Source organism: Equus quagga, chromosome 9, assembly GCF_021613505.1.
Source record: "Equus quagga isolate Etosha38 chromosome 9, UCLA_HA_Equagga_1.0, whole genome shotgun sequence".
Classification (NCBI taxonomy): Eukaryota; Metazoa; Chordata; class Mammalia; order Perissodactyla; family Equidae; genus Equus; species Equus quagga.
The window spans coordinates 55,259,364-55,283,988 of NC_060275.1; the positions used below are offsets into that span (position 1 = coordinate 55,259,364).

A 24,625-nucleotide genomic window follows, 5' to 3' on the forward strand; every position below is an offset into this window, starting at 1 on the left:
GGACCATGGACATCACTGCTAGGTGTCCAGATAAACCTCAGTTCTCTGCAGCAAACATGGCAGCCGCCCTACCCGCCCCAGGTTTCTGCCTGCCGGGTTGATGGGCGCTGGCTGCTGCGCCCTTTAGTGATTACTGCCGCCGCCTCTCTCTCCTGCTGGTGCTGACAGCCACCTGTGGTCCAGGGCCAGCAGAAGGCTGGGGGGTTTTGTGCTCAAACCTGAGGGGCAACAGCACCTCCTTCTGCAGGCGCAGGGGACGGGGGCAGCCCGGGTCGTCCCTCTCCTGGGCTGGGTCCGTGCCCGCTTCCCACTGCAGGGGTGGGGATGGGAAGGTACCCTCATCTAGCCCACAGCCTAGCTCTTGGCCTACTGCCCGCAGACTGGCTGGCCCGAGAAGCTCTGCTTTTGGGGGAAAACAGGGCAAGAGTGTGAGGATACTCCTGGACACTTGGCCCTGTCCAGACACCAGGAGAAGCAGACCTTTATGCTTTCAGACAGTCTCCTCTCTTCAGGAACTACATAGTTCTAGAACCTTCTGTGTTTGTGAGAGGAAGTTGGGGACCTTGGGTGGCCTGCAGACTCGCACAGTCATTCTGCAGGTAGAACTGAGGCGGTTTGGGGTCCTGGGTCTGCTTCCAGAGAGCTGCCCCAAGAAGGCAGAGTGAGCCTCTACCCCCGGAACCCCAAGAAGACTAAATCTGGTTTGGAAGCCTGGAGTGTGGGGAGAGGCATTGGTGAGTGTCCCCTACTCGAACCATGCCTGAAGTCCACAGGAAGCGTCTACTAAAGGCCCTCAGGCAGGGCCCTGAAAGTCTTTAAAAGAATCTATTTAAAGCCAAGAATTCAGGACCCTTCATAGGGTGCAGTTTTAAGAATATAGGAGGCAATGGCCAGTCCGTGGCCGAGTGGTTAAGTTCGCACGCTCTGCTTCTGCGGCCCAGGGTTTTGCCGGTTCAGATCCTGGGTGCGGACCTGGCACCACTAATCAGACCATGCTGAGGTGGCGTCCCGCACAGCACAACCAGCAGGACCACAACTACAATATACAACTATGTACTGGGAGGCTTTGGGGAGAAAAAGAAGAAGGAAAAAAAAAGATTGGCAACAGATGTTAGCTCAGGTGCCAATCTTTAGGAAAAAGACTATAGGAGGCAAATAGTAACAAAATATGCACCCTTTGTAGCTAATGGACTGTTAATAGTCACGACGCTTAACATATGTGTGTGAATGTTTATGTGTGTACATGTGTATGAATGTGCATACTTGTGTTTGAACGTGTCGCTCAACAGTTTACAAAACTCTTGTACACATCAGCCTCACCAGTGACGGCTCAGGGTCCTGGTGAGTTTGGGGTGGAGGCTGAGAGCACCGTGGTTTCTGCTGAAGTGTCTTGCAGGCCACGGCGGTGGACCCTGCTCCGAGGCAGTGGATGGGACTAGAAAGGGGGCTTTTCCTGCTCCAGACCAAGGCCCAGGGAACCCCCCCTCTCCTGATGGAAGCCACTAGACATCTGATACCCATTCTTTGCTTTAGGCTGCACTCATTCACGTCAGTGTGATTTTTTCAAGATAAATTACTTTTTTTTTTTTTCAAGATTGTATTTTTCCCTTTTCTCCCCAAAGCCCCCTTGTACATAGTTGTGTACTTTCAGTTGTGAGTCCTTCTAGTTGTGGCATGTGGGACGCCACCTCAGCATGGCCTGATGAGCGGTGCCATGTCCGTGCCCAGGATTCGAACTGGCGAAACCCTGGGCTGCCGAAGCGGAGCGTGCGAACATAACCACTCAGCCATGGGGCCGGCCCCCAAGATAAATTACATTTTAAGGTGGTGTTTCTTATGGAAAAAAATAATTTTCAGCACCCTCTTGGAAAGGGTTTCTAAGGAAGACTTGCCCTGATGAGAGGGTGGGGAGGAGGGTTGGAGGGTGTACACCCTGAGCTCTGGACTGGGAACATCACCCACTTTCTCTTGAGCTGGGCCCTTGGGGAGAATAAAGGTTGGAGTTGTGCATGTTTGTGACCCTGCTCCTTCCCCAGTCCTCCGCCCCAGCGTGCGCCCACACCCCACCTGCCCTCAGCTATACCTCCTCATTGGGTCATCTTGTACTCTCTTGCCTGAAGCCTCAGAGTACAGAACTGACTGATCTCTCGGGTGAGGGGCCCAGCCCAGACCTCAGTGTGGCTTTGGGAAGCCGGGCACTGCTTTTCTGGAACTGACTCTCTGAAATATAGGTTCTCGGGTACCCACATCCAAAGGCAGGAGCCAGCCTTTGGGCCCTGTGGTCAGAAAGGTTTAAGTAAACAAAGAATTTTGGTAGCAAAAACAGAAATAGAAAAGTCACAGCTCCCTTTCTGAGGACGAGACCAAACTTCAGACTCTTATTTGTTGGGTTTTTTGCTTTTTTTTCTTGTTGTTGTAGTAGCTGTGTAACTTAGAATTTGCCAGATGACTTTGAAAAAAGTATACAGGAGACCTTTCAGCCTGTGGTCTGTTCTGTCGGTCCTGTAGTGCATGCACATGTCGTATTCCAGGAAAAAATAATTTGAATCCAAGTCATTTTGTTCAATAAATATTTATTTAAAATTTATCTTAAAAAGAAAACAGTCACTAGCCGGGTCTCTGATTCGCATTCAAAGTAAAGCTACGACTTCCGGGCCTAGCCAAATGGAGAATTGAGGCAACTGTCCAGGCCGTTCAGGCCAGAGTCCTGCTATGGAAGAGAAATGATTCAGGGTTGTTTTTAAACTGGATTTTCCAGTGTTTTTTCCCCTCTAAGTCCTTTAAATTTACGGTTTTCTACATCCTTTAAATTTACATTACAGTTTTCTGTTCCTGTTACCTGTGTTGGCACAGGAGGATTCTTTTTAGGATGACCAGGAGGAATAATATGTTTGCGATCCATGTAGCTTATGTTATTGTAACTGAAGACAATAGTTTTCATTAGCTGGCTTTTCAGAGACCCATATAAATTATTATCAGTATTATCAAGGAAGTCGTCTGTCGTCGTCGGGTTTTTTTTTAAAGCTTCGTTGCTTCCAGCCATATTGTCCTCATTATCCTTGGGGTGACTCAAACCGTTTGTCTGGTCTTTCCTTCCTGTCTTTGTGTGGAGAGGTCTCAGCTGTCCAGCGGGCAACTGACCATAATTTTGAAATGACTTTATTTTTCAGATGTCGAACTCTCTCAGGTTCGCCCAGACCAAAGAACTTTAAGAAGATTCATTTTATCAAGAACATGCGGCAACACGATACCAGGAATGGCAGGTACGACACCGGCAGAAGCTGCCCGCCAGCTTCCCTGTTGGGGGGCGGTCCAGGGGGAAAGGCAGGAGGGGGCTGTTTGAGTGGCCAGACCCCAGCAAAGTGAGGCCCACACTGTTGAGAGAAACAGGATGTCATGCAACCTTCCCAAACACACCGTCTCCACCCCACTCCTGCCAGAATCCTCCAAAGAAGTCTATGGAAAATGATGCTCCCTAACAGTGACCAAGGCTTGGTGAGATTTTTAGATTAACCGTAAACTGAGTTTTTAATGGTATTCAAATATATTTTTATAGAAAACTTTAAACAGAAAAACAAGTTGCGTTTTTTTTTGGTTGGTTGGTTGTTTCCCTCTTTTTCTGCTTTGTTCAGTTTTGTTTTCCTTTCTCGCTGGGGCTGTTATGCTCTGGTCAGTAAATATCCCGCCAGATCTGCGCCTGAACTCGGTTTTGGCGCCAGCTTTGATGACTCTCTTTAGGAGGGTGGAATCCTGACTTTGCCAGCAGATTCTTCCTGGGCGTGGATTCGGAGTCCTGGGCCTGCTGACATCTGCAGCACGTGCTTCTCCAGCTCTTCAGTTGCTCTTTTGGAAAGGGCTGTTAAATGAAAATGATCGTGGTTGAAATTTATATGACCTTGATATTAAAACTCTCCTGGTGACACTAGATCAGAATCATTACTGCTGGCATGTTGTCATTGACTGCCTAAGTCCATTCATGGCGGCGAATGTGGCACTGGGAACAGACCTCCAAGACCTCTGGGATCCCCTGGTGTTCTGTCCGCTTAGAGGCGCCTCCTCCCCACTGACCTGGGATGTGGATCGTGGTTTCCCTTGAACGGGAGGGTTAGAGACACCATCGCTGAGCAGAAGTCTTGCCACAAAGACCATTTCGTTTGATCTCCAGTTGAGTTACAGATCATATGGCACCACTAATGCTCTCTAATCCATACCAAATGAAAACTGCTACAGAGTCTTTAGACTCACAGAATGATTAAGGCCCAGCATTAGTGTAATTTGGTGTAAGATACGCTGTTCAACCTGAACAATAACACTAATGGTTACAGTTTTTAAAGAGTTGTTTTCTTGAAGTTTATACCTATTTTTAAACCTTTCTTGAATAGAGAACATAATTTTATAGCTATTCAGTGGTTTCAGAATAGCAAAATTGACGTCTCTTGTCAGATAATTTTTACGTAGTCAGTATGTGTTCCTATTTTAAGTACAGAGCTTTTAGTTTAAGTGTACCCACCTGTCATCTGCTAAACAGAATACTCTGAATTTCTCTCTCCTGCTTACTCTTACCGTCACTTACAATTATTGTGCCTTATTCCTTTAATCACCATATTTGTCTTTTCTTTTGAGGCTCTTACTTACTGAATCCAAATCCCACTCATGTCATTTTTAGAATAATTACTCATCATTTATTTACACTTGTGTTTTTGTCTGTGATCTTTAACCATAAAATAAACATACAAAGCCTTTAAATTCCTAAATAAAATCAGTGACAAAGCTAAAAGAGTGGGCCGACTTAATAGTCTACCCCACCTCTTGATGGCTATGGACGCTGCGCAGTCAGATAATCGCCCAGCGTGCTGCGGCAGTGAGAGGATGCAGTTAATAGAAGGTTTGGACCAGTGGGATTGCCAGCGTCCGTTACAAAGCCGCCTTCCCCGGCACACCCGTGACCCAGCAACAACGTAAACAGGCTGGAAAGCATGAGTTGCTGGCACTTTTGCTGGGGAGTTTTCACAGGGAGCCAGGACGGACTCTTGGCTTATCTGAGGGTCTGAGAAGTGGGGTTTAGAGCGGGAAAGCAGACCCTTAGCGCTGGGGTGGGACGCATAGGCTGGAGGCCCGTGTGTCCGCCCAGGTGAGAGCTGCTCTTGCTGCGCCAAATGAAGGTGGAAGGCTAGGGGTGCGCTCCCTCCTCCCTCTGGTTGATTAGCAAGGATGGATTGCTCTTGGACGGATGAAAGGAAGAAGTCAGGAGGACGCCAGGAAGAAAATACAGTTTCTGAGGTGACAGAAGGAAATTGTGGTCAAGAGCTGATGAATGGGAGGATGTGGCCCAGCCTTTCAAGAAGGGAAAGGAGGAGAATTGCGCCCACTGCAGCTGGCCAGCAGATGGAAGATTGTCCTGAGGGTGACTGGGGACGTGTGGATGAGCTCCAGTCCAGCAGAGGGGCAGGAGGGATCCTGGTCGTGCTCTCAGAAGGGAGGGACCAGTGCGATGGAGGGGGGAGGGGGTCTCTGATTCCCCCACCTCAGGTGGATGGAGGCACACACACACACATAGCACCACCAGAGAGGGTGCGTTCCTGCACAAGGACCGGAGCCACTCGACTCAGTTTGCCTGCCCTTGTTGGTGAGGAATGAGGCTTTACGGGGAAGGCTGGAGGTGTTCATTGATGAGCTTGAAGGTGTGGACTGAAAGCAAAATGGCGTGGGTACCAGTATGTCTGCCTCTTCCTGACCCCGAGAAGAGAGACTGAAAAGGAGCCTGCACAGTCCCCAGGACCCAGCCAGGCGCCTCCCAGCCTGGATGGTCTCAGTCCCTGCTCCAGCCCTGACGTCTTGCCACTCACGGCCGGCCTGGCTCCCTGAGTCTCCTTGTGACCTCCGACTAACACAGACCAGCCTCAGCCTGCAGATCGCAGCTGCTGTTCTGGCCCTGAAGACCCTGCTGTTGAGGCTCCTTTGTCCCCAAACCTGCTGACCCTGTGACAAAGGCAGCAGCCTTGAGGTGGGTTTGGGCTCCGGTCTCAGCAAAGACTGGAGTGCAGCTGACAGATGAGAGGGAGCGTCTGTCCTGAGGCTGACCTGACTGAGTGTAAGCACAATTTAAGATAGTAAGGGGGAAAATACTAAAAACTGAGAACCAAATACGATAAAACACAATACTTATGTCTGAAAAAATAAAACAAAAAACCCAAGTCAACCTCATGATCAGTAATATCAGGGTCTCTGCTTAGAGAGAAACCTCGGGGCCTCGGCTGGCTCCTTGTTCACCCGCTTCTCTCTGGCGGTCCCGGCCGGCCTGTGAAATGGGAGTGAGCACCTTCAGCAGAAGGTGTGGTTCTGCTGCCGGATGGAGTCTGCTTCAAGGAAAAACCATCTTCCTCTGTCTGGAGTCAGTGAATTCTGTGAGGCTGGCGTTGGGGACCTGCTAGAAGGCCTCGTGTGTGGATAATGTGCGGAGAACCAAGCTGAGAGTGTTTTGGAGGCAGACTGCAGAGCTTTGGGCCAGATGGAGCCTGAACACAGGTTACAGACCCCGTGCTGAAAGCCCCAGCCCCGCTGTTAGAACCCGAGGCGTGGTGAGTTCTTCACTGGCTGCCTGCAGACGGGAGCCATGGGAGGAACTGCTGTGCTCTGCTCTACCTCTGCCCGTAACATGAAGACATGTTGGTGATGGGGAGGTCGTGTTGGCCTTGATAGTTGTGAAAAGAAAGCAATTCTTGGCTGGGCTTTAGGAAGACAGGTCTCAGAAGGTTCACCATATTGCCAAAAGGGCTTATAAAATTATGAGTCGCATAAGGTGGTAATGGGTAACATTTATTGAGTGCTTACTGGGTGCCAAGCTCTAAGTACGTGATATGCTTTGTTTCATACCTCAACTCGATGAATGTTTGTTGAGTAAGTGAGTGGAGAGACCTTTTAAATGAGTTTCAGCCTTCAGGACTTCATCTCAAGGAACGGAAAGGATTTAGGAAATAATACAAATAGTCCTCAAAATAACCTTATGAGGAAAATATTACTATTGTGTTAGGCAGAATAATGCCCCCTAAAGACACCCATGTCCTGTCCCCAGGACCTGTGAGTATATTAGCTTGGTAACATGGCAAGGAGGAATTAAGTTTGCAGATGGAGATGAGGTTGCTGGTCAGCTGCCCTTGCAATAGCAGGATTACCCTGGATGATCCGGGTGGGCCCAGTGCATCACGGCGTTCGTTTAAAGTGGAAGAGGGAAGCAGGAGAGTCAGGGTTAGGGTGATGTAAGATGAGAAAGACTCCACTGTCCATTGCTGGATTAGAAGGTGGAGAAAGGGGCCATGAGCCAAGGCTGTGGCAGCCCCTAGGAGCTGGAAAAGGCAAAGAAACGGATTCTCCCTTCAGGCCTCCAGTGGGAACCCATGGATTTTAGCCCCGTGAGACCATTTCAGAGTTCTGACCTCCAGAACTGTAAGATAGCAACTTTGTGTTGTTTTGAGCCACTGACTTTGTGGTCACTTGTCACCACACCATCGGAAACTAAGACGCTTTGTCATCCCAGTTTACTCAGGGGGACAGTGGAGCCTGGGGCTGGAGAGTGGGGGTGGAGTCTAGATCCAGGCATTCGACTCCAAAGCTCAGTGTCATCATTGAAGGGAGGCTCAGGAAGGAGAAATCCAGACCCGGTAAGACAGCATGTCGTAGATTTTTGAGAAAACCCTGTTGACTTCCAATTTTTAAAAATCATTAGCTAAAGGCCAAAGACCAATAAAAGAATGGCTTAAGCAGATTTGTAAGAATAGTATGAGGGAGACTAAAGTCCAGAATGAAGTGAACATTGATAGAAAGAAAAGAAAGCCGAAACTCTCGTACGCTGCTGGGGGGAATGTGAAATGGTGCAGCCAGTGTGGAAGCAGTCTGGTGGGTCCTCAAGAAGGTAAGCAGTTCCACTGCCAGGTATGTACCTACATGAATTGAAAAGAGGAATTCAAACAGATCCTTTACACCAGTGTTCACAATAGCTAAAGGGTAGACACAACCCAAGTGTCCATCAGCAGATGAACAGTTAACAAAAGAATATTATTCAGCCATAAAAGAGGAACGAAGTGTTCATGCATGCTACAGTGTGTGTGAACCTTGAAAACATTACGCTAAATGGAAGAAGCCAGACACAAAAGGTCACAATTTGTACGATTCCATTTAGACAAAATACCCAGAATAGGTAAATCCATAGAGACGGAAAGTAGATTCGAGGTTCCCAGGAACTAGAGGAGGAAGGGAGAGTTTCTGCTGGGGGCAATGGAAACATTTGGAAAGAGCGGTGCTGGCTGCATAACAGTGTGCATGTGCTTCATGACACTCAATTGTACACTTAAAAATGGTTAAATGGCATATTTTATGTTATATGTATTTTGCCACGATAAAATAAAATGCCAGTGATAGCCATGGGGCTTTCAAAACCATATTCAGAAGAGGGAGAAGGGGTGGCGAACCTCTTGGGGTTTTTAATGGGACAGGACAGAGCACATGTCAGCTGCTGGCCTAGTTTTAGCTTCTTCAACAAGCAGGATTGTGAAATGTAGACTGTAAACAAAGTAATGTGCTGGGCACGCAGTAGGCACTCAATAAGTGTCTGTGGAATAAATGAATGGAGAAGCCTTAAATTTTAAATGAATTTTAGTCTTTAGGACTAGATCCCAGGGAATGGAAAGAATTTAGAAATAAAAATGATCTTTAAAACACCATGGAGAATAAAAGAAGTTCTAAGTCAAATGCCAGGCAAATTTGCCTTAAGAAAGCCAGAAAGAGAGTTGGTAGCAGAGGGTAAGTTCTCATAATCATAGACTAGCAAGCCTGGAGCTGATTGCTGGCGGAGTTCTGGAATGGACTGTTAAACAGATGGTTTGTGTACTTTTAGAAAAGAGTGGCGCTTGCTAGCAGTCAACATGACTTCACTGAGAAAAAGTCACGTTGACTTCATCCCCTTGTTGATGGAATAACCAGGTTAGTAAATTAGAGGGCTGCCATAGACATGACGTTTCTTGATTTCAGCAAAATGTTAGACTGTTCCTCATTATAGCATATCCCAGGGAATGCTGGGTGATCGTGGAGCTGGAGAACCTGCAGACAGCTGAAATTTGTTAACTGGCCCTTCTCAGCCTGAAGGGGCGTTGAAGGAGATATCGCATGGTGTTCCCTCGAGCGTTGTCGCCTCTGGAGAGTGAAGGCCAGGAAGCCCCATCGCGGGCCCCGTGGAAGACCAAAAGCAGGAGGAGAAGGAGAAGGTGTTGCAGATGAGGACCTCGACCCGGTTCCTTCAACAGGGGAAATGCCGGGCCCAGCTCGCCGAGGTTAAACTTAGCAGGGATAAGGGTTGCAGAGATAGGTGATCAATTACAGCACAGGGTAAAGGCTTCAGAAGTTCATGTGAGAAACAGCCTGGAACGTAGATTAGCAGTGTGCTCCATAGAGGCCAACCATGAGATGGTACTGCAGACTGAGCTAATTTACTTGTCTTAACAGAGGACAGTATTACAGAATTGTGTCACTTTGCACCCAGCCAGGGTCAGTGCCATCTGTGGTGTTGCGATCAGTGTGAATGTCGCATTTGAGGACGCTGGGTTTGTGTTAGGATGGCCCCTTTGTGGTGGACTAGGATTTTCCAAGCGCCTCCCCATGGAGGCAGCTGGATGGCGCGGAACCAATGGGAGCAGCCAGCTCTTCCATCTCATTTTGTTGAACCGCCTGTGTATAAACAGCCGTTTTTCTAGAAGGAGATGTGTGCACACAGATAGAAGGTGCCCCATAAAGCAGTTCCTTAACCCCAGGGAATGCAGGGACACCCGTGTTCAGTCTGCTCAGCACCTAGGTGCTGACGTCTGCTCTGTGCTGGGACTGTTGAAGTGTTGGGATAGATCTGTGAGTAAAGCAGCAAAGATCCTGCTTCTAGGAGTTACAGGCTAGCTGGGGCGGCAGATGACAGACAAATAATGTATCCTATGAGAGATGGATGGTTGTGCTGTGGAGGAAAACTGAAGTGGCTGATGGTTGGGGGTGTAGAGGCAGGGCATGCTGGAGGGTCAGAGGCTTCTCTGATGGAAAGACCTTTGAGCTGAGGTCTGAAGGAGGTGAGGGAGCCAGCCCTGAGCTATCCCAGCAGGGAAGAGCATTCAGGGTGGATGGAACAGCAGTTGCAGAGTCACTGAGGCTGGAATGTAAGGGGTGTACCTGAGGAACTGTAGGAAAGCCAGTGGCTGGAGTAGAGAGAGAGGGAGAGAAGAGGAGGAGATGAGCCCTGAGAAGTCCTGGGAGGGTGGAGCGTGAAGATGCCGCTTTAACTGTGAGTGAGCCTGGAGGGTGCTGAGCACAGAGGACTGACGTGACCTGGCTTGCATTTGAACAGGGTCACTGTGGCCAGCCATATATGGAGGGCCAGCATTGCAGGTCATTTTTGATAACCTTATATAGAAAATTAGGGTGTGTGTGTATTGTCTTCTAAAAGTGAATTTATTTCCGTATGAAGTTCAAAAATGACTCAAACTCTTCAAAGAACTGTTCACAAATGTATGAGCACCCCTATTGTCACTAAAGAGAGGTGACCAGCGGCCCCATGCCACAGCATCTGGAACGGGGGTGCTTGAGCATCCTGTGAGGAGGGTGCCTGGTGAGTGGGAGCTCCGACTTCATAGAGAAGAGCCAGTCTGTTCGCTCTAACGCGTGTCGTCCCTGAGAACCCCACCGTCTGCTCGGGAGAGGAGGTTAAACGAGAGTGCAGACAAATCTCAGTCCTCGGGGAGAAGGTACACCCTGGAAGATGACGGACATTACAAGGCCAGCTGGTGCCGACTGAGAGCTCACTGCTGCCAGGTAGAACTGGATCATCAGAACGGAAGGTGGAGACGCTGAGCGTGAAGACTGAAGGCTAGCCAACGGCCTTTTCAGTCACCTGTGTCTAGTGACATGGTTCTCTTAGGAAAGGACCTTTCCTCTTGGCACTTCCAGCTTTGACAGTGATGGTGGCAAGAGCCTTTATTCAGGTGGTCATCACCCTTCCTCCGGCAGCAGCTGTGGGCATTCTCAGGCACCCTTGGGTCGTCTGGTTGTCGAATGTCTGCGTTGTACAAGCAAGCGCTACCCTGTGCACCGGCAGCACCCTCCTCCGGGGTCTGCTTTGAGAGTCATTTCGTTCTGAACAGGCGGAGAAATGCTCTTTGCAGTGAGTGGACTGGGCTGTCTCGTCCCTTGGGAGGGATTTTCAAAGAGATTTGAGAGGATTTGAGTGTGAGCAGATAAAGAAGTCAGCTAGAGCTTTGTCTCTTTAAAGTGCGAACTCAGTAGGAAAACAGAAAACGTATGGATGTAAGATTTCGGCACTCTATTTGCTTTTTAAAGTGAGATGGTAAAAGTGCGCTAACTGAAGTCAAGTGGTAACCTTTCCCTTTTATTCTGAGAATTTTGGAGGGAAAAGGGGGGATGGGTAATAACTATATTAAGACCTTGTTTGTGATCTCATCAGTTCCAATCTGTCAGCCTAGTTTAGTCTGAAAAATGAGTTGGAGGAAGTGGCACGTTTCAACAAGTAAAACAGCCAGCTATCAGGGCTGGACTGGCCTTCTTGAGAGAAGGAAAAGGTCATTGCCTTTTCTCCCTGAAACGAATCCACCCAATTTGATGGATGTGGAGCATCTTCTGTGAGGCTCCGTGCAACATCCCCCCTCCCCAAACACACTTTTGCCCTCAGAACTTGTGTTCCTGTTAGAAGACTAGACCCTGCTGGCTGCCTCCTGCACCCCCCTCCGCCCGCCCTAGCAGGAGGCTGGCAGGAAGCATCTTGATCCATATCATCATCAGTGTTTACAACCAGTTGTCAGCAAAATCTCAGTCTTGAGGGACTGTGAGTGGATAGACTGAGGGAGCCCTTCAGGGATCCCCAAACCTCACTTAGACTCCTGGGCCCAGCCTCTTCCACCACCGGATGTCCCCCAGAGCAGCTCTCACATATGACTGATCCATTGAGCTTCCCCTGCTCCCTGGGGCTTTGAGTGGTGGGAGGAGGGGAGGAGCTAGGCTCACGCAGCCGCCACTGGAGCTAGCAATGCATGTGCCCTGCGGCCGGCGGACAGCTGGGTCACCACACACCACATGCCAGAGTTTACGAAGGTTTTATTATTCACACTTCTTTAAGAAGCACCGAGGTTATGCTGGCTTTTTCTGTGACTCTGCATTAAGCTTTTGAGAGAAATTATATTAATCATAAGCAACTGTGCTCAGTGCCTCATGTGTGCAGATGTATGGTGCTGGAAAGTTTGCAGCCTGCAAGTGCTTGTTGCTCCTTTCCAACCAGTTTGATTTACAGGAAATAAAATGAGTCACAGAAGAAAGATTTAGGGGTTGGACAGAAGCTTCCCTTGCCCGTTCTGTTTCAATTCTCTGCTTGGCCAGAGGGCCTGGGAGCCCAGGGGATCCCAGTCCTTAGTCCCCACCAGTGGTTTGCAGCAGTGTGAGAAGAAAACCATAGTTAGGGCCAGCAGATGGCTCCGGGCAGCACCACGCTTCAGGACACGGTCCCCAGTGCTGTCCTGGAGGCGCAGGTAGCAGAGGGCTCCAGGGCTCACGAGGGCACCTCCTGACTTCTGTGACACCATGCTTGGTTTGTTTTCCTCCCTGTTATGGGCTGGATTGTGTCCCTCCAAAATTCTTATGCTGCGTCCCAACCCCCAGTACCTCAGAATGTGACCTTGTTTGGAATAGAGTCATTGCAGTTGTAATTAGTTAAGATGAGCTTGTACTGGAGCAAGGGGGGTCCCCTGCTCTAATATGACTGGTGTCCTTATAAAAGGGGGAAATTTATGGGCTGGCCTGATGGCGTCGTGGTTAAATTCATGTGCTCCACTTTGGCAGCCCAGGGGGCATTCGTGGGTTCGGATCCGAGGCGTGGCCCTACAAACTGCTTATCAAGCCATGCTGTGGTGGCGTCCCACATACAAAATAGAGGAAGATTGATGCAGATGTTATCTCAGGGACAATCTTCCTTACGAAAAAAAAAAGAGGGAAATCTGGAGACAGACGCGCACAGGAAGAACACCTCTGTGGCCACGTGAAGGCTGGCGTGACGTTGCCACAAGCCAAGGAGCTACCAGAAACTAGAAGAAAGGCCTGGAACAATCCTCTGTGCCTTCATCAGAGGGAGCATGGCCCTGTGGACACCTTGAACTGAGACGTCTGGCCTCCAGGACTGCAGGACAATCGACTCTGTTGTATAAGCCGTTCAGCGTGTGGTACCTCATTGTGGCAGCCCCAGTACACTCACACCCTCTCTCCGCGCTGCTAGGAGCTCTGCCCCGTTCCCTCTGCCTGCCCTTCCTTTCTTAGTGCGCTCCCTGTCTCTGGGGGAGCTTCAGTCACCACCCTGTGGTGATCGCTCGCAGCCCCCCAGCCCCACGATGTCACCAGTTTCTCCCACTCCTCCACCTCCACGCCAGCCGCCAGCCATGCTGAGTTGTTTACACCAATTGCTTGGTTAAGGGGAGAGGTTAGTAATTGGTGGAAGAAATACCCACAAAAATTGCATACGTAGCTTAAACATCATACTTCAATTTAAGGCATATTGGTGATTATCCATCAACAGTTTTTTGATGCCAGGCCTTTTCTTTGCATCTGGGTCATCGGATCGGACTCTGTTTGTAGCATCGACCTCACGTAGCATCACTCACACCATTGCTGCCGTGTCCACAGTGGACCTCTTTAAAGGGACCCAGGAATCTAAGTGCAACGTTTTCTTGGATTTTTACAATTTTTTCCTAATCGTTTATAATTGTCTTGCCCACACCAATTTCAGCTGCACTGTTTTTTTTAGTGATTTGCCTTGTTTGAATATTTTTCAAAGCACCCAGTGTTGTTTTTTGTAGACGCAGCATTTCGCTTTGTCCCTCCACATTTCGTTAGTTGGTGCAGTCTTTAGTGAACAAGTCCAGGTTACAAGTACAACTGGCGTAAGCAGGTTTGGGATGTTGTAACTAACAGTAAGTGTACAACCCAGGTGGGTATTCTGGAGAACAGCCTCCCAGCCTGAGCTTTGAGTGTGCCCCGGGTGTGGTGAGAGTGACTTTCAGAGGGGAGTGGTCTGAGACCCTAGTGGGTCAGGCAAGTGGCGGTCAGCAAAGAGGGTTTTACTGCACGCTCAGGTCTTCAAATAGGCCTTCCGCTCCTTCTCCTCCCAGCCTGGACTCCTACCAATCCCTCTGCCAGTGTATCTTCTCCTTGTAGCCTGATGCCCTTCATTCCTCCAGTCTCAGCTTAGCTGTCACTTCCTCCAGGAAGCCCACCTTGCCTGCCTCAGGCCAGGTTAGCTGTCCCTCTGATGTGCTCGCTAGCGCCCTCTACTTCCCACTTAGGGCACTCACACCCCTGTATAAATACCTCCCACTCAACCGAAAGCTTTGAGGATGGAGCCCTTGTCTGTCACTCATCAGCAGATCCCCAGCAGCGAGCACAATGTCTGGCATAGAGTAGTTGCTCAGAAAATAGTTGTAGAAGGGAGGGAGAAGAGGAAGGTTATGTAACTTGTTTCTCAGAAATCTTCCACCTCTCCCCACCTCGTAGGATCAGGTGCACCTCCTCAGCGGGCAGTGGAGGCCTGCACTGTGGTGGTGGTGATATGAGCAGTGATGGAAGTGGTCGTGGAAGTGGCAGGGTATGGGCAGTCATGATAAGAAGATGAACACCTCCACTGATGATCAGACCATCATCTCGTATTTGTGGGCTACTTAGCGTGGATCTGCAGGTGCATTCTCCCGCCTAGTCTGTGCCAGCTCTGTGTCCCCCAGGCCTCTCACTCCGATGCCCTGTGCGGCCTCACTTGTCACTGCATTGGTGTGTTTCCCTTCATCCTGGTGTCTCCGTTCCCCGTTCTCAACTGTCAGAATCCCACTCCTCCTCCAGGGCCCGACCCTGATCCTAAGCCCCAGCCCCGCCACTTCCTCAGCCTTCTAGGTCCTTCTTCTCCACAGGCTCCGCCCTGCTCCCGGCTCCCTGAACTGGAATATTGTCTCCATCCCACTCCAGGATGGAAGGGAACAGTCGCTGTGTGAGGACCGGTCTTACAGCCCTGCAGGTTCTCTGCCTCTGCCCTGGTACCCAGAGAAGGCACATCCCGCAGTGAGGGGAGTGTTTCCATCACCCCCAATGGCCAATGAGAGTTTAAATAGAGTAAACAAGAACCCTTTGTTTTTATTTTCTTTCAACTTACCTGTAATTGCCAGCCCTTCAGAGAGAGGGAGAAAGGAGTCAAGTCCCCCTTCTCCCAGCTCTTAACGAAGCACTGTGAGAGGAGGAAGGGGCAGTTGTGGGCAGAGAGGTAGCAGAGGAGCTGAGAAGCGTGCCTCTGGCAGGCTGTGTGCTTCAGGTGTCCTCATAGTCGTTTGTCTTCTGGCGTCGGTGCTAATGGCGTTAATTTCTCTGTGCACCAGCACGCGTGGCCCGAGTGCACAGGGGACCTGCCGAGCAGGGCATGTGTGACACTGAGCCGCACTGGGAAGAAAGTGACTGAGTGCCGGCTTTGTTCACTTTCCAGGGCTGCCCTACAAAGTACCACAACTGGGTGGCTTAAAGCAAAAATGTGTCCTCTCACAGTCCTGCACGCCAGAAGTCAGAAGTCAAGTGTCAGCCGGGCCCTGCACCCTCTGCAGGCTGTAGGGAAGGACCGCCCCGACCCCTGCCAGCTTCTGGTGACGGCTCGCAATCCGTGGTATCCTTGGCCTTTGGCTGTATCACTCCATTCCCTGCCCCCATCATCACGTGGCCTTCTTCCCTCTGTGTGTGTGTCTGGCTATCTCCAGATCTCTCTCTTTACTAAATCCAGTCATTGGACCTAAGGCCCACCCTAATCCAGTATGACCTCATCCTAACTTGATTACATCTGCTAAGACCGTATTTCCAAAGGCCACATTCACAGGTACCAGGCGTAAGGACTTCAACATGTCTTTTTTAGGAAACACAATTCAACCCGCAGCACCTGCCTTTTTAAGTGTGTTCCTTCTTGCTTCCTGGGCACGTAGGGAAGAACTGCAGAATTTGGGAATGTGTTTCTCCGTGAGGGCCCAGTGCCTATTGTGGACCCCTGGGCCCTGGACGCCCCTGGGCTGTGTTCATGCTTCACTGTGCTCATCCACCATTGTTGTGAATGTGATTTTCTTTGGTCTAGCTTTTGAAGTGGATTGCTTGTTTTTATGTCTTTAAGAGAATATTCTGCTATAATGGGATATTCCACCTGGAAGAGGTCGGACCTTCTCACAACCAACAGTCTCTCCACAGTTCTGGAAATAGAACAGGAAGCCAGTTTTTGGCATAGGAGGGAACCCTCAAGGGTCCTGGATGGCGTTAGACATTGCCCGCTCAGACGTTGTCGGCACTGGGCTGAGGGGTTGAGAGGAGATCCAGTGAAAGTGGTCCATGGCGCTCTGTCAACTCTGGGGCACTTGTGCATCTCCTGGCTGTTCTGAACACTCGAGAATCTCAAGGGCTGAGTGTGGATTTGGAAGCTTTATGGCCGGAAGCCATAAGTTCTCTCATACTAGAAACGCTTTCCCAAGCAAGGAAATGAAGCTACTCGAAGAAGAAGGTTAGCCAGTATTGCAGCTGCAGAGCACTCGCACTGCTTCCTGGAAACGTCTGGAAAACTCTGTATCCTGAGGCAGCTCTGCCCACATGGGCTGCAGCCCTGGGAAGCTTTCTCTTTTGCTATGTTTTTTTTCCCCTTTGGCAGAGTTTGTATGGAAATGTGATCTTTAATTCCTTAAAGACCCATCTCTCTGGAGTTAATTCCTCTTTTGAAGTCATAATCTTTTGGGTAATGCTTTCTGGTCACCTTAACTCCAAGTAAAGTTATATGTCACAGAAGGGGAAAATTATGTGGCTTTTGCATACCATTTGAGCATAAAAGAAGATAACTACAGTGGTTGGAGGCCATGATTTGGGAGTGGTCAATTTCTGAAGCCCCTTGGAAATGGCATTTGGGCGTCTTATGTCATTCTTGACATCTAGCATCTGAGTTAATTCTTCCACAAATACAGAGGCACTCTAAGGATTTTCTTCTCAGGCGTTTCCATCGCGATGGATGTTCCCTCGATACTCGTAAAGAGCAAGTTTGCAAATTCACAGGAACCCTCTCAGTTCTGGGCACAGCTGTTGGTCACGTGGGATCTGCCTTTAGATTCACGCTGCTCGAAGTTGCTGGTGTAGGAAACAGAGAAGACTGAGACCTCACCATTTATTGATACCTGCCTGCTCTGGATAAGGCCCGAAGTCCCTCCCTGATTCCAGAGCTACTTCAGGAAACACAGAAGGTGTGTTCTTGGGGGCCTCTTTGGCTATTTCCAGCTCCCCAGGACTTGAACAGCTGCAAACCTGGTACAGAGCTGCCATGCAGGTCTCTGCTCTGGCTTCCTCCTCTGGCCCCTGCAGAAAGTGGGAGTCTGTGGGATGCAGCTGGGCCCGAGAATGGAAGGAAAGTGCCCAGAGATGTGGTGCTCCTTGCTTACCTCTTCTCCCTACCCAGCTGCTTGAGATCGGCTACCCTACGGGAATTGCTGGGAAACAGTCCACATTCATAGTTGCTAAACTTGACCTGTGCGTTAGAATAACACTTTTGTCTGAATGAGCCGTCAGCCTCTCCTGGAACTAGATGGTGAGGACCACGCAGTGTGAGCGCTCAGTTTAACAGAACAGTGCAGCCCATTTACTAATAGGCGCATTGTGGTCGAAACTTTGGAAAGAATACTTCATTTCACATGCACTTATATTCTCTCATTTTCTTGTTCTATTAAAAATGTCCAAACAAATTCGGTCTGTGGGAAGGAAGGACACGTTAGCTCTGAGTAATGAAGAAAATGCAGTGACACTAAGCCGGTTGAGTCTGTTCAACACATTCTTCCTGTGTTGCAGAAGACGTGACACATGGATGTCAAGTGACACGAGGAATGAGTAGTTCCAGGCTTTTCTTTTGCATGGATGGTGGGGGTTGGGGAGTATGGAGAACTGTCCTTCCTTCTGGAAAGGGGCCCAGGCTGAGCACAGCGGGAGTAAGAGCTTCCGGGGGCTCCAGCAGCTCTCATGTCAGGGCTGTTGTGATCGGTCGTCCTCTGGTCCCCTCCCCGTGCCTTGCCTGGTGACCTGCAGGCCAGGCTGGAAAGCCCCCCTAGAAAATCTGGATGAAGGCAGACTCCTTGGTGTCCAGTCAAGCCCACTGTGAGTACCCAGTCAAACCCACAGGAGCAGACTTTTCTAGTAAGTCTTAAAAGCAAAGCATTGAGGCACGTGGTGGTAAAGAGCACAAGTTCAAATCCTTGGTTGGTCACACCTGCTTGTGCATCACCTGTGGCACGTCACTTACTCGTTCGTGCCTCGTCAGGTACAGCATTTAGAATCTGGCATAATTGACACTTAGTAAGTGTTACCTATAATTACGTCTGTTTACGTAAATTTACACAGGCACCGCAATGCCAGAAGCTCTGACGCTCGTCTCCGTGGGCGAGTGCCCGAGCAGCCTGGCTCGTTCCAGCAGCTGCTGTGCTTGTGACTTCTCTAACTCCTGGCCCCCAGGCCTTGGCGGTCCACTCTGGATGAGATGCTTCTGTCCTTGCAGCAGCAGCCAGGGTTTGGGTTTGTGGTATCTGGTGAGAAATATCTCCCTTGAGAGAGGAGAGATACCTGTGTGTGTGTTACATCTTTGTAGACAGGCCACATGTGTCATCCTTCAGCGTCCATTTAGCAGGGCCTGTCGCATCTTAGCAGGCCTGTGTGTTTAAGCACAGAGGTCTGCAGAGGTTCAGAATCTAGGTACTATGCTGGTAAAACTTACTCAACCAAGAAGGCAGTTCCCACTGAAAACGGTTCATATTTATTGCAGGTGTATTCTTTGCCAGGCACCTTTCCAAGGGCTCTCCCGCTGTGGACTCATTTATTCTTTACAGCATTCCAATAAGATAGTTACCGATTTTATCCTATTTTTTTAGATGAGGAAACTGAAGCTCAGAATTAGTAAGCTGCCTGAGGTCATACGAAGGTGACAAAGCTGAGATTTGAAGCTGGGAGTGTTGCTTCGGGCCTATCGGCCACGGGAGCGGTGAATCACTGTGGAATGAACAGCCAGCCGCGGTGCTGGCCTCCTAGGGACAGGGGCTTGGGGCCGCTCTGACGCACGGCATTGCCCAGGCTGCGTTCGTGGCAGCGTGGCCGTGTGCTAAACCCTTGGACTCCCCGTCTAAAAGAGGAGGGCGACAAATGATTAGTGGCTTTGTGATCAGTGCACCCCAGCAAGTGGAAATAAGGAGTGGAGGCAGCTCTGAAAGGAAACAGTGAAGGGGGCTATCTTCTGGGGAGGTGACTTCTGAGCCAGGTTTTGAAGAATAAGTAGGAGTTCACTGGGCATACCAAGTTGGACACAACGGGCAGCAGAAATAGCATGCGGAGGACAGCGGTATGAAACAGCAAGGGGTTTAAGGTGGGGGTCCTTTCACATGGCTGGATGATAAGTCGCAGAGGGAAATGCCGTGTGTGTTGAGACCAGAGAGGCAGAAAGAGCCAGAAGACAGGGCCTGGTGTGCCACCCCAGGGACCTACTTTATCTTGAACGGTAGGCAATTTAATATCCTAGTTTTAAAGCAGGGTCAAACATCCCCAGCCCTGATGCAGTTAGTGGTGCTGTTTTTTCCGCGGTCTTATGACGGTTATTGAAGGAACAGATACAAGTCAATAAGCTCCATATCTGATGGGTATTGCCATTGCGCTAAAGAATGTTGTTTTCTTGATCTCCTCCGCTCGCTTCTCCATTTTTCATCAGCAGTTCTCTTTGGCAAACGTTATTCTCAGATGCCAGGATAAGTACTTTTGAGAGTTTTTTTTTTTAATGTTTTTTTAAGTGGCCTTTGATTGCATAAGAGCACCGTGTAGAACTGTTTCCAGTGGTATCTTTATAGCAGGAGTGGAGGCTAAGACTGATTATGTAATTGTTCCCTCAATTTATTCTCAGAACCTAACAAGCTGCCAGCATATGAAAAACCAAATGATCATAAAGGCATCTGAGTGTCCTGCCTGCTCACGGTATCTGGCACTGTTGCTCTTGTATTGTCTACTGCAGAGTAGAAGTCAGTGGTTTAAAAATGGCGTGATTGTTGGCTCAACACTGGGCACCCCCGACTCGTAGCTCTGTCTCCCCATCTTGCGTGTACAGCTCACAGCCAGCAGCTCTCACCAGGAAGGATTCACGTGCACTCATTGGAGACCCTGGTCGGCGTCCCGCATGTTAACATCTGGATAAGGAGAGGCTGTGTACTTCTGTGCTGGGGTTGAATTTTACAAGGAGCACAGAATACCATCTGTTCGAGGAGGTGGTGGGAGTGGGCAAATACTGCTTTGAATTCCACAAATGATTAATTGCTGAAGAATTTTTTTTAATTTAAATCTTTGCATTTAGTTAGTTTGTTTGTTGTTTGTTTTTATTTTTATTTTTTAGAATAGTCCTTGTCAGTGGCAGAAGATCCTTCTGTAGTATATTTTCCGTGCTGCCGTATCGTGACAGTGCCCAGGCTGGGTATGTATACGCATGCTTGCTTTGTGGTGCTCTGGGTGAAAAGCGCAGACACCGTGTGCGTAGTGTGGCTGCCCTTTCCATTTCAAAACACTTGCCTTACTTTGACACTGCAAATTCAGTACTTGTAAATTTGAAAGAAAAAAAATTCCGCTTTCTTTTCAGCCAGAAATCTTCCTTGTAATTTTGTGTGTGTGCGCATGTGTGTGCACATGCGTGTCCTCACCACATTGCCTGCTGTTTCTTTTCTTTTTGTTTGTTTTTATTGAAGTGTAATTGATGTACGGTATTATATTAGTTTCAGGTGTACATCATAGTGATTCAATATTTATATACATTACAAAAGTGCTCACCACGATGTCTAGTTACCATCTGTCACCATACAAAATTATTACAATATTACTGACTATGTGCCCTGTGCTGTATATTACATCCCCATGACTTATTTATTTTATAACCAGAAGTTCGTACCTTTTAATCCCTTTCACCTATTTTGCCTGCCCCCACAACCCCTCTCCCCTCTGGTAACTACCAGTTTGTTTTCTTTATCTATGAGTCTATTCCTCTTTTGTTTGTTCCGCGTATAAGTGAAATCATATGGTGTTTGTCTTTCTCTGTCTGACTTAGTTCATTTAGCACAATACCCTCTAGGTCCATCCATGTTGTCGCAAATGGCAAGATTTCATTCTTTTTTTATGGCTGAGTATATTCCATTGTCTATGTGTATATTATGTCATCTCTTCCAATTCTGTAAAGCAAGAGCAATATGGGGCCCGCCCCATTCCACAGGGCCTCACTGGTTTTTGGAGAAAGGTAGGTCAGGAAAGGAATCAGACAAACCTTGTGGCCGTCCTGCCTCCTTGCACCTTGGGCTTGGGGCTGGAGACTGACCAGCAGTTGGAGCAGAGTGGTACCAGGAGCAGACCTGTGTGATTCACCACAGGCCAGAAGCAAGCTCGCCTCTCTAAATCAACAAGCCCCTCCCTTTGCTCTGAAAAAAAGTAGGTAAGTGAGGCTCTGTCCTTCCAAAGCCACCTCTGAATCTCGATTCACTTGTCCCCTCACCAGTTCACTGCATCCAGCGTTTGTTGTCAGGGAGCTGCTGGTATCTAGGGCAGCACAGTTCACTGTGTCGGATGCTTTGTGGGATGTCAGCTCTGGCCTCTGCAAACTAAATGCTGGGATGGCCTCCTGGTCATGTGACAGCCACACACTAGCACGCATGACCACTTCCCTGTGGGAGGACAGTGTGGCCCCTCATGCTGATTCACCGTGGATTCATCTCCCACCGTCTTCCATGAGCTCTCCACCATCATTCCCACTCACATTGGCCTTCCCTTTCCCTCTGTAGATCTGTCCGACTTCCACCCTGTTCAATTTACCATGGTCCTTGTTTGTACTCGACACCATACGCTCCACGGGTCGGGATGGAGCATGTCTTTGTTCATGGATTCCTGACTCGGTGGCTTATCAGATGTGTGCCTTAAAGAGCAATAATAGTCTTACTGTTGGTTGAACACTTGCTTTGTGTTTGTCCTCTTCATTATCTGCATCTCTATGACAACTTTGCAAAGGAGGTGTTCTAGGAAAAGTAACAGCAAATCCTGCAGCTCAGAGCTTCAAGGACGACCTGGGCGTGGCCAGCCGGCTGTCCTCAGGAGACTTCACAGGGAACCTTCCCTCATCCTGTCAGCCTCCATGGTCCTAGATCTGGCTGCACCTGGGAGCAGGCTCATCCCCTGGAGACGCTAGCTTAGACCAGCTCCCAGACCAGAGGCCAGCTCATTAACCTCATTATAAGTAATGGCCCCAGAGCCCAGAATATTTGAGTGTGACCAGTGCGTGAGCACACTTCCAGGGAGTCTGAATCACCGGTGGGAGGCTGTCTGCAAGCATGAGCTCTCATGGCCAGGACTGGCATGGGCACTGCAGTGTCTGCCTTATTTTTCTGGGCTTCCCTTGCTGACCTTTCTGATTGACCTATTCTTTCCTTAGCTATGTTCCCTTCATTCGTTGATTGAATGCTTACTGTGTGACTAGCTACTGGGAGAAAGGTAGGGGAACATGGACCTGGGTCCTGCTCTCCTGGAACTTACAGCCAAGAGAGGAAACACACTAAAACTCACATGTGATTGGTTCCTCCTTTTAGTAAAGGCTGAAGACACCAAGACAATCTGGCTTCTCCATGCTTTCATCTTTGAAGTGTTCGTGTTGGCTTCCTTCTCAAAGGGTGATCTTATTTCCAAGTTCTGGGGTCCCCTCACTCTGGTACCCATATGCTTATCCTCATTTCATAGAGGAGACCGCTGATCCTCAAAGGTTAAGGTCTCAAACTTTGGGCAAGAACGGGAATTTGAACCCAGGTCTGTCCAGCCCTGGGATTTTCTGTGACCCACCCTGGCCGAGAGGCAAGATGAGCTCCATATGGGAAACCCATGGGGAAACCCATCTGGGAAATGGAGCTTTCGTGATAACTGCCTCCAGGTTCCTGAGGCTCCCAGGGTGCCTGTGTACAGATGCAGCATGGCGCCTGTACACAGAGAGGTGGGTGGGGCCAGCTTGTGAGGACCCTAGATTTCTCACAGCGAACGAGAGTGGGAGTCAATGTGGGGAGCTTGGGAGACTGACAGGTTCTTGCCTGGGCAACTCGCCTACCCTCTGTGAGCCTCCATTTGTTCCTCTGTAGAATGGGGGTGGCAAGTTACTACCTTGTGTCATTTAATTTGAAGACCACAGCATTTTATGCAAAGCCGATAGGAGTATGTTTTAACTTTAATTACCCAGGAAGGAACCTCTCATATTATTTCTGTTTGACATCCTGGTGGAAATACATGGCTCTCACATTTTAACACCTCAGGGAAGTGCCAGCTGGCAGCCAGGGTGCTGGGAACAGGGCTGTGTCAGTGCCCAGGTCTCCTTCCCAGCGGGAAGGCCTGTGTCTGTCAGGAGGACTTACCCTGGGATCACCAGCAGGGTCAGCTCTTCTGCCGGTTGCCCCAGATGAAGAAGCAGAATGAGTGTGTGAGCTCACAGGACGCAACCTTCTACAGCTTAGACAGGAGTAAACTCAAACTCGCCTTTCCTTCCGATTTTATGGATGAGGAAATCAAGGTGCAGAAAGGTTAATTTTCTCTAACAAAACCCATAATCGGATCCTTGGTACTTGTTTCTGCAGCATATTCTATGAGGGTACTCACATAAGAAACTGAGCACAATTTAAAATATCATAATTTAGCAGCAGGATTAAGAAGCACTCTGCTTTTTAAATTTCTTAATGAACAGACATTCTATTTATGAATAACTGCCATTTATCATAATTTACTAATTTTTAGGAAATAGCTATGCTCAAATAAAAATATTTATACTACTAAATTATATACATATATTTTTTAAACTACTTCAGTTCATGCACATATTATCTAATACCTTTCCACGGTGGAAAATTCCTTTACTTCTGCGCTATAGCTCTGTCTCTGACCCTTGTAAGTCAGAGACCTTCAGGGATGGGAAGGACTTCAGAGATGATGTGGTGTGGGCCCCTGCTCCACAGCATGGGTGCCTGAGGCCCCAGGGGTGAAGCCGCCCCGCCCCCGGCAGAGCCAGCAACACTGAAACCAGGCCTCTGCCCCCCAGCCTGCAGCCTTTGTGGATTCTAGTGCCCAGGTTTCTGTTGTACTTAGGCACGTGGGCCAGGGCACATGTGCCTGATTCTTCCAGATAAGCACGTACCCCCTTGCTAAAGGGGATACTCACAGTTCCAGCTTCATCACAAGAAAGTTTTAAAAACAGGAAACTCAGAAGTTCATCCACTGTGTACTGGAAGCCCCTTTGCGGGGAAAGCCTCGTATCAGGACAGCCTTATCTCTTTCCGGTTTTGTTTTCTGGCTTCTCATGCTGCACTGGAGCTTCCCAAGTCCGGCTCTCACATCTTGGCTTATCCTCCCTCCCACCCTGACCCCAAAGCTCTGTTCTTGGTTTTAAACTGAACTGAACGCTTATTTTGGCTCCTGACATCAGTTGACCAAAGCAGACAGGCCAGTCTTAGAAGTTTTATCATCCATTCATTCG

At 49.0% G+C, this 24,625-nt stretch overlaps 1 protein-coding gene across 1 annotated transcript in view; it reads left to right on the forward strand.

The window, feature by feature from the left end:
• CABLES1 (Cdk5 and Abl enzyme substrate 1) overlaps positions 1-24,625 on the forward strand; it is a 107,346-nt gene that overhangs the window by 48,786 nt on the left and 33,935 nt on the right. Inside the window, exons 3-4 of the mRNA XM_046671607.1 lie at positions 3,171-3,263; positions 20,483-20,560. Of these exons, the coding sequence (XP_046527563.1) occupies positions 3,171-3,263; positions 20,483-20,560 (171 nt within the window). The remainder of the gene's footprint in view (positions 1-3,170; positions 3,264-20,482; positions 20,561-24,625) is intronic.